General features: G+C 39.5%; 1 protein-coding gene across 1 annotated transcript in view; it reads left to right on the forward strand.

The window, feature by feature from the left end:
* Positions 1-5320, forward strand: part of LOC137982517 (uncharacterized) — a 313756-nt gene extending 308436 nt beyond the window's left edge. The window contains exons 42-44 of the mRNA XM_068829623.1: positions 1249-1429; positions 3385-3597; positions 4745-5320. Of these exons, the coding sequence (XP_068685724.1) occupies positions 1249-1429; positions 3385-3597; positions 4745-4803 (453 nt within the window). The 3' untranslated portion in view covers positions 4804-5320. The remainder of the gene's footprint in view (positions 1-1248; positions 1430-3384; positions 3598-4744) is intronic.
* The last annotated feature ends 5182 nt before the right edge of the window (positions 5321-10502 follow it).

The raw sequence follows: 10502 nt of genomic DNA on the forward strand, positions 1-10502 counted from the left end.
CCTCATGGCCACAAACCAATACATGCTGCAGAAGTCAGAAGAACAAGTGAAACAAATTAAGGCAAAAACAAAAAAAAACGTCTCCAAAGAGCATGACGTTCTGTTAAGTAACACAGAAAAAAAGGTAAGGCAAGCGAAGCCTCTAGAAAGCCAGTTATCTCACTGAGACATGGCTCAACCTAACAGGCGTTCAAGAACAAGAAGAACCCAGGCCCGGGTCAAAGCTTTAAAAGTAGAATCACTCGTTTCTACCACCAAGAAGCCTATCGGCTGAGACTACATCAATTAAATTGATGAAAAAGCGTGAGGTCAAAAGGTCTCATTCACATTACTGCGAAGAAAATCAGCACCAAGGAACTAGAAATATTTCAAACAGCAGCATGAAGGTCCAAATCTAAAGTCTCATAGAACAAAAACCATTGTTAAATGAAATCTTACTGGAAGTGCCTAAGAAGGCGTCCATTCAAATATGTACTCGAGATGGCAAAATTATGACAAAGGAAAAGGAAACCAGACCACGTACAAGGGAGTCGTGTGGGCTGGTCAACCCCATTTTACACACTCGAATATTATATTTTGTCAAATTGTGTTTACATTGACAATATTTTTCAAACACCTCTCTTTTTACCTCTAATTTTTTGGGGGACCCCCCAGATTCTCATCCTACCCCCCCCCCCCCCAACATGTTTTTGTGAACGCTCCTTTTAAAGGGATCGAGAGTCCCAACTGTACTGTTTTCTCCAGAATATTCTTGAAGAGATTATCAGCTTAAAAACAAACAGCATTTTCTGAGTTATTTAATTTTGGCCTTTAACGCAAAGACGCACCATAAAAGGAATGATTTGTCAATCAACAATAGACGCATACAGATAATTTGTACAATAATGTGTCCGTAATATGTTCTGAGATGTTATCAGTCATTAATTTCTTTTGAGTCCCCCGTCAGTTTTCTCGTCCTTAAAATATCTTTTAGGGGTTCCTTCGCTGTGTTGCTGTTTTGGATCAGTCGTGCTTCAATGAATGCAATCAAAAACGAACCCTGAATTGACCCCTTTCGTTGTGCGTTTTCGTGTTGAAGCTGCCCTAAGTTTCTCGAGGATTATATTGTCTTAAGTGAACAAGCAATAATAGCGAAGCACCATGGTTGAGCATTCAGTATCTAAACATTTATTTCTTTACACATTTTGCTTTCTTTTTAAAAATGTTTTAACAAACAGTTTTTTATGTGAGTTCATTCTCCTTCTTTAGTCCTACGAGATTAAAGTAAGAGGTCCAGATAAAGGTCAGCTTGTTATTACTGCTCACACAAAGGAAACACAGTGGACAATAAGAGCAAAAGACAACCTTTTTATCGCTAAAGCTCAAAACTTTAGCTTCGAAGTACGTTGTAAAGCAAAATCGTGCTATGGACCAGTCACCACTGTCTCGGGTAAGTTGTTAATTTTTGGGTCTTTCATGTTAAGCAAAAACGTAATCGGGAGGCGTCTGTAGACCGGGTATTTTTTGTTGTTGTTTTTTATTGTTGTTTTCGTGAGCAATATTTGCTTTCACTGAAGGGCGAGCGAAGATTTGGGGCAACTAAGACCACAGATAGTGTTGGAGTAGTTTGCAAACAAATAGAATTTAACCTTCAAAACTGAGGAAAATTGGCTTTCACTGACGAGCGAGCGAAGATTTAGGGCAACTAAGACCACAGATAGTGTTGGAGTAGTTGGCAAATAAATAGAATTTAAGCTTCAAAACTGAGGATTGTGGTGGTGTTAGGGGTGAATGGTGATGATGCTGATGGCGATGATGATGATGATGATGATTACAGGAGCCCATGAGTACGAGCTTGTCTCTTCCATACAAACCTTTCTATTTTTAGAAGGTCACGAGTTCTTCGGCTCTACACGCACTTTTTAGAATGGCCAATCAGGATAAAGTTATTGTCACACGAAGACAAAATTAGCAAAAACAATGTGTTCAAGTTACCGTAAATTGATGCAACTGTGAGTCTCCTGCTGGATGGTTAGTTCTAAAAATAGAAAGATACGCGCGACGCCGGGCGACTCAATGATAAAATGCATGGGGCGGTTCCTTCTCATGAGCTCCTTATGAATGTGCGAAAATAGAAGCTTCGAAGTTTGCAAAGGGTTTTTGTTATGGTTCCATAAATGCTTCAGCGCACCGCTAAGCCGATTCTTTCCATCAAAAAACGTTTGGGAGCTTGGCTGTATGTTAAGGAGGTTGAAATTTCAGTTATAAGGGAATCTTGCTGACGTCATTTTTTAGGTGTTAAGCGTTTCAATTTTAATCCTTTTGGATTTGCTAACGAGTGACTTAAAAGCCATCAAAAGCTGATAATTTTCTATTTTCGAATTCCCCATAATACACTTTGTTTGCCCCCCAAATTTTGCATAAACCATTCTTTTCAAATGCTCTTGGGAATATGCAGTGTCCCCAAGAGCATTTGAAAACAATAGTTTATGCAAAATTCGGGGAACAAACAAAGTATGTTATGGGGAATTCGAAAATAGAGAATTCTTGGGTGATAAAAGCGCTAATGAGCTCACGCATTCTTTATTAAATTTTGAATTTTAAAAGCATCATTACTCACAGGTTATCTGGTAAATTGCGCTCAAAATTTTAGAGATAGCTCAATATGTAATGGAAATTCCATATTCAGTAATGATTTTAAGCTGATAGATCAGCAAAAAATGGGCTTATGCTAATGAGGCAAAAACAAGATTCCCCTATAAGGAAGATGTCAGCTTTTGTTATTCAAATTTGCCAACCACAGGATCAAAAGGTTGGCACTGGTTGGCACATAAATGATAATGGGTGACGTCAACGATATCATCCCTATAGAGTGTTTTCACTCACGTGATCAGTAAACTTGTTTTTCCACCGAAACAAAAGAAAGCGTTTGGATGATAATAGACTTAAATTCCCGGAGGATTTGTTGGGTATACCAATATGGCCGCTGTTCCATTGTTTAGGTACGCCAACATGGCCGCCGTGACGTCACGCGCAAACATAATTTAGGAGTACGGATGACACAATAGTGAGAGCAGTTGTTTCCGACCTGTGTGGCTCGGGTTCGATTCCCAGAGTTTGCGTTCAATGTTGGTTGAGTTTGTTGGTTCTCTACTCTGCACAGAGAGATTATTCTCTGGGTACTCCGGTTTCCCCTATTTTCAAAAACCAACCTACGATTTCAATGAGTGGACTTGATTTGATTTGATTTCCAAAAGTGTCCCCAATCAATGCTTCAGTGCTAATACAGTTGAAACTTAAGTAAACTTCATCATCATCATCATCATCATCATCATTATTATTATTATTATTATTATTATTATTATTACTCTATATTATGGTGTGTAATGGCTTGTGTTTGTTTAGCCTTAGCAGAAGCACCCCCTTCACTTCTTCCTTCACCCGTTCCAATCAAGCAAGGCAGTCGAAAAGGCATGAGTCCTGTGGTATGGGCAGTACCAGTTGGTATTGTAAGCTTGATCCTCATTGCAGTCATTATTTTCTGCGCGATGAAGTATCGTCGTCTTGAGCGCTCAATGTACGCTCTCCTGATCAGAAGGACAGCATCGGTCAGCGAAGGTGGGGTGATTTATTAATCCTTAGCTCATATGTTAATCTGAGAGGCGCCGTGGCGTCGTGGTTAGTGCGCTCGACTGCGGAGTGAGTAGTCCGGGTTCGGGCCCTGGCCAGGGACATTGTGTTGTGTCCTTGGGCAAGACACTTTACTCTCACGGTGCCCCTCTCGACCCACGTGTGTAAATGGGTACCGGCGAATTTAACGCTGGGGGTAGCAATGCCATCCAAGGGGAAGTAGAAATACTCCTCGTCGCTTCGTACAGCGGAAACCGGGGATAGGCTTCGGCGTATTGGGCCACTTGGCTCGTAAGCAGACTTTATCCTATGTCAATGTCTCCAGGGAAGAAAGAGAAAAAAAAAAAGTTGCAAACGTTTTCCACGCGGCTCAACACTCTTGCAACAAGACATTTACGAGGAATAATTCAGCGAAGGGAAAGTGAACTGTAAATTTTAACGGAGCAAAAAATCACTAAGCAAACATCTATGATTACAAGAGATTATGTTGTATCTCTTTGGCTGTTCCGCAGTGATTAGTGCTTTGTCAGCCATCTCCTTTTAACCAATTATAACGCGCAATTACCATTTGTTTGTGTGGCTTGCGTATCATGAACAAACGGGTAATGGCCCCGTGTCGCATTACGTCATTTTTTTGTTTCATGAATACTGTAAGAGAAACTAGTTGCTTGGCGACGGACAAAATGGCAACTGAAAAATTGGCAGGATTCGAACCCACAACTTCAGTAACACCAGTTTTTGGATGTTCTACCCATTGAGCTACTGTAACTCCTATGCCTTTTTTCCCATAGGTCCCACGTGCGCATAACATTTAAAACATGAATAAGTTGAGTACTTTTGAAGGGAAATAACCTGCAGAGTGCTTAAAAAGGACCCCTAAAGTCTCGCGGCTTTTACTTTGCAAAATTAGTTACCTGTTGGAAAATTTTTTTGCAGTCGTATTTCGTTGTGTTAAGGCCCTATTTCCCTTAGAGGGAAAAAGACAAGATGATGGTGATGATTTTGTTGTCTGGCCGAATCGTGTGTCCTACTATTGAGCCTTTTTGGATGCTTTTCTTAAATTCTTTTAAAATGTTTCTAATACAACATTTTGGTGTCTAGTTATATGTTCACTGGATCCGTATTTTTTCCTCAGATGACGAGCTACCTTTGCTGCAAACCTTCTCCGATGATGAACCACTCATTAACGCCTAACGGGTGGTTTTACCGGAATTCTTTGTGTTTGTAGTTGGTGTCATGTCAGTAGCAGTTAATTTAGTGATAGTACTTTTTTACTTTAGCCTTTTAAAAAACCGGGCCAGCACCACATTCTACCCGGATCCATACACCACATAGCTCTATCCTCCTTTGATTGACTAGGGTTATTCATTTTTTATCTTTAAGTGTATTGGTATTGTTCTCAACCCAATTGTTTGGGTCATGTTTTTAGCTGTGCGTTACGGAGCACTTATGCGAAGTTTGGATAGCACGCACAAAGTGAGAGTTTCCTTCAACTGCGCTCCAATTATTGCTCAGACATCTTTGTTTAATCCGAAATGCATATGCTAAAACATTGGCCTGTTGTTGACTTCGCTTATTTTGTCCTTCGTTGATTTACTTACATGAATATCAACTGTCGTAGAATAACATACCTTAACTAAAAGGTATTTAGTGCTTTTGAAGCACTCTGATAATAAAACAAGACGTGGCAGTGTAGTTAAGTACATACAAAGGTTATAATATTTGTTTTACAATGTATGAAGACCTTGAAACTTGACGAAACTTGACAGCGTCATCCATTGTCCAGGTATTAAATGTTGTCCAGTAAGCACTTACAGCAGTTTAATATCAAGGCTGAGGAACTTGAAGTGAGCGATATAATGTACACTATATTTTTTTGTTTGTTTTTTATTGCCCTTGAGAGTAGTTTGTCAGAAGGCTTAATTATATTATAACCAGCGCTTACCAAGTCTTTAAACCGAACTTGGCAAAATTGTTAATTTTGTGCTATTTTTTACGTTCAGTTAGTAGCTTACATGCAACGTAAGCTTTTCCAACTGTTTTTTTTTTACGGAATGACGACAGCTCCATGCAGAGTGATTTTTTTTGCATGATGTAGCTCTTTGAACGCCGAAACACGAGGTATCCGAGAAGATAAACCCAGCGCAACCTACACCGGCATGTACCAGAGACCTTGGTTACCAAGGCGGAAATAAGAGGCGAAGATTCACTAGTTATGCATACCTCGTGTGAGAAAAGCAAGGGCCGGGAAGGCTATTAGCTCTGCAGCAGCTTTAGATTTCCTATAACTGGTCGCGTCAAATCGTAAGCTCTTTTATCGCCAGTGTGCCTGCTTTTAGAGCGTACAATGTACTTGCCGGGCTAGTTATGCAGCAGGGTGGACCTAATACAAGGCCCAATGTGATTGCCTCGCCACCCAAACCGAGACCAACGATTAAACAACAGGAGCAATGGCATGCGACTTAAAATAATAGTCACCTTACGCGAGATTCTCCACGTACCGTTAGCGTGCTCAGAACATTTATTCTTTAGAGCGGTTTTCAAATGCGTGTCGTAAAACCAAAACCAAAGTAATTACTTTGACCAATCAAAAAGGACGGAGACAAGCCAGTAAACCAATCAAAACTCGAAGCAATTACACGGAGGTGACACAAAGCGCGGGAAAATGTGCACGCGCGAGCCACGATTGGTTTTGGTTTCACTTTTGATTGGTTGAAAAAGTGACGCAAGAACTTTTAACCAATCACTGAGTGAAGTAATGCAAAACCAAAGTAATTCACTTATTACTTTTGACACTCAACTGAAAACCGCTCTATCAGACCGGTAATAACAGGGCTTCTGACAACATTACTCAATTGGGAGTTTTACCAAGGACAACGGCAACATTGACGAAAACGTCACTTTAAAACGTAACAGTTCGTTGTATGCTCAAGTCCTCCAGACCTGAAATGTGGTCATTTCACGTTATTGTTTTGTGGACTACGTCAAAAAAAGATGTGCTAAAATGCCTGCACGATTATTTTTCCTCTTTTAACGATTGATATTCTTGTTATGTGATGTAACCATAGACGTTGTTGTTGCACAAACGCCCTAGACAGTGTAGCAGTTTATTAATAACTTGGGATGATGGCACATTTTTCTCTCTGGCCGTTGTTAAGTTTCTAATGTGCGTCTTATTACTCTATTTTTTTCCTTTTTTTTTTTTTTAATTTCAGCTTCTGTATTACGCCCCTTCGTTTACGTTAGGGTTTGAACTCTCGCCTTCTTGACTGCAAGTAATTAACCGCTGTGTCCTGAATAACAATTAACTTCTTTTAACCACGGGATCCTTATCAGTAGAAGTGCATGGTCTTCTTACGAGCCATGTTGTGAATATATCACCTAAGAGGACTTGACGGCTAAAACTTAAAAATGACAGACATCGTTGACAAATCTTATAATTTATTAAGTGCTAAAAAAGTAATTTCTAATTTACGATAGCGGAATAAGAACTATTCAAAGTAGTGGCCTGCTTAACCTCCGCAGACAGACTGTACCATGTTTGTTACTGGGCCCCTATAACGAAAACTCTTTTTGAGGGCCTCAGAGTGTAAACAGGTTATGTTGGGCGCCCTGAAGATTATGTCTGGCAAATATTTCAGACGGGTATTCGGGTACAAGTTTATTTACTGTTTTGAGCATTAAAGATTTCATTTTTTTTCACGTCTGTCAGTGAGCCTTTTCCATTTGAGAGCACAAGGAATCTGAACACATCTAACATCCCAATCAGACCCTGTTATTATACGTGCTGCCCTGTTTTGGAATTTCTCTAGTTTTTTGACCGAGGCCATTACTGATACAGTCCCACACAGTGTTGGAATAATGGAGATGTGCTAGAATCAGTGACTTACAGTTATAAATTGTGACTAGGGTACTTTGGGGACATATCGCTTTTGTCTCCTCAGGGCAGCAAGTACTTTAGCAACTTCATCGACGACTTCAGGGATATAAACCTCCCACGAGAGTATTTCATTGACCTGAACGCGTACTTGGCATTTGTGAGTATTGACTCGTTCAATCGAATTGCCATAAAGACAAATGTGAGGTTCACTAGGGAGAGATTTTATTATCCCTTATAAAATTCATTAATAATTCATGATGGCAAGACAAAACAAATGTTTTATTAATCAATATCTGTATTTCTGATACAGGTTTCTCTTCATTGACATAAATATTTCTTTCGATTTTCCTGGTTAAAATGTCTTAAATCACCAAAAATACCTAGTGTAAATTAACACTTAAATGCTGACATTTCATAAGCACAATACAATATTCGCGCCCGTATTGTATCGGATATAAAATGTCTCGCCTTCGGCTCGATATTGTATATCCGATACAATACGGTCGCTCATATTGTATTTAGTACTTAAATTGTGCCTGTAAACGGAGTTGGCCTTGAGCACATTAAGACTTCGACGGTTAGAGTCGTGCCATTGTTTACGATTGCTTAGATCGTGAGTCAGGGATGAAAACAGCTCTTCATGGGTTTTGAGATTAGTTTGAGATGTGAGATAAGTGTCATCGGCGTACATCCTCGCATCTGATAGAAAGTTACAGATGGGGAGGTTATTAATGTACAATACTATAAGAATAACATGGGGCCAAGGAGTGTGCCTTGAGGCACCTCACAACGTAGGAAATTACGTTGTCAATAGGGACCTTACGCAAGAACGACGACGACGGCTACGAGAACGCCACAACACAATGGGTTTAATGAGCAAAAACAAAAGCTCTGCACGCCCTGCACGTGCGTTTTGCATGTTGGTACATTTCGTTGCCGTTCTCGTCCTGACAACAGGGAGCTTAAGATCTACGACGACGACGTCGTCGAAAACGCCAGAAAACAATGATATCATTGGTTAAAAGAGCATAAATAATCGTGCTGCACGTGCGGCACGGATTTTAGCTCATATTTTTGCGGTTCTCTGCATGACGACGACGTGAAATCACTATATTTTAGGTTTTGACGACAACGTTAGCATGCAACAGAGAATCTTTCATTCTCTATTTTCAGTCTGAAACCGGTCGAACCAATTTACTTTTAGGATACTTCGCCCACATTGTACGACGTGGACAAGAGGAAATAATCACGAAATACTTTTACTAGAGCAAAGTTCTACTTTGAGGTGACGTTTTCGTCGACGTCGCCGTCGTAGATCTTAAGCTCCCTAACGACGTGAATTGACCAAAGTTGAGGTTGTGTAGAGGACGTGAGAACCTGACGGAACATTTCAATTTTTTTCCCACACAACTACGTCTTTCATGCCAATTTTATTCCTGTAATGTTGATACACACTTTCCATTCCGAACGACTTGGGGTTATAACGAAATTATTACAATTACGGGAAATAATATTTTTAGACTACGTTCTCATTGGCGACGTCGTCGTCCTTGCGTAAGCTCCCTAATAACTTCAACCTGAGTTCTATCAAAAATGTAGTTTTCAAAAAGATTAAGACTTGCACCTTTAAACCCATACAGCTCCAATTTTGACAGAAGGATCTCATGGTCAATAGCATCAAAAGCCTCTCTTACTGATTTTTAAATCAATAAACAGAATGGTGTTTGTCAAGCCATCGTCGATGTTAAGATACCAATTGTCTGTCATGTCAATTGACCATTCTGTTTAACGATCTACTGTTTTTATATTTTTTAAAACTTATTCATTCAATTAAAATATAAAAATTTCAGTTTAGAAGGGGTTTACAAATACAGAATTATTTTAAATAAATAGGTCAGCAGCTGTACAATTTACTTTAAAATCATCGACAACTTCACTTCTAAAAAAGGGCTGGAGCGATCCTCTGATGCTAGTATTTACAGACTTTAAAATTTCGAAAGAAATCCTGGTCCTGAGCCAGCCAATAGGGAGCTTAAGATCTACGACGACGACGTCGACGAAAACGCCACAAAACAATGATATACTTGGTTAAAAGCGCATAAATAATCGTGCTGCACGTGCAGCACGGATTTTAGCTCATATTTTTGCGGTTCTCTGCATGACGACGACGTGAAATCACTAAATTTTAGGTTTTGATGACAACGTAAGCATGCAACCGAGAATCTTTCATTCTCTATTTTCCGTCTGAAACCGCTCGTACCAATTTATTTTTAGGATACTCCGCCCACATTGTACGACGTGAACGAGACTGAATAATCGCGACAGACTTATGATAAAGCAAAGTTCTATTTTGAGGTGACGTTTTCGTCGACGTCGCCGTCGTAGATCTTAAGGTCCCTAATAACAACTGGGTAGCCTTCAACGTCTTTCTCTGCAAACTTCTCCGCTAAATGCTTCATAAACATTTTGCATTCTTCGCCCATCCCGCCGTTGGTCCGATCTACTGTTGTGTTTTTTTCATGCCTACAATGACTGGAAAAAAATAAAAATGAAAATAAAAAGGTTTAGCAGGAGCTGTATTCAAGCAAGAGCCCATAACCCGGGGGTCGCAACTCGCAGATCAAGATATTTTTAGTATCAATTTTGATCAATTTTCTAGCGTAAAGGGAAGCACTGTTCTGTATGCGTGCGCATCCATAATACAAAAAGAAGAAGTAATCGCTCAAAACATCACAAATACATTTTTCTAGTCTCTGGTTTTTGATGACTGATTTGTTAGACTTATTTGATATTCAAAATTCGCGGGAAACCTCCTTTAGAAAAATGCCAATCTGGCGATTATAATAATAATAATTTATTGATTTCTGTAGTGCATTACCATGACGCACTGATCTAATGCGCTTTACAATCTTATACTATCAAAAAGAATTACATGCATAATGATATTTACAATAAATAGTAGAAATAATAGCCTAATATCCTAGCAATGTAAAAATAATTATTCTAAAAATGC

The sequence above is a fragment of the Montipora foliosa genome, chromosome 13, assembly GCF_036669935.1.
Source record: "Montipora foliosa isolate CH-2021 chromosome 13, ASM3666993v2, whole genome shotgun sequence".
NCBI lineage: Eukaryota > Metazoa > Cnidaria > Anthozoa > Scleractinia > Acroporidae > Montipora > Montipora foliosa.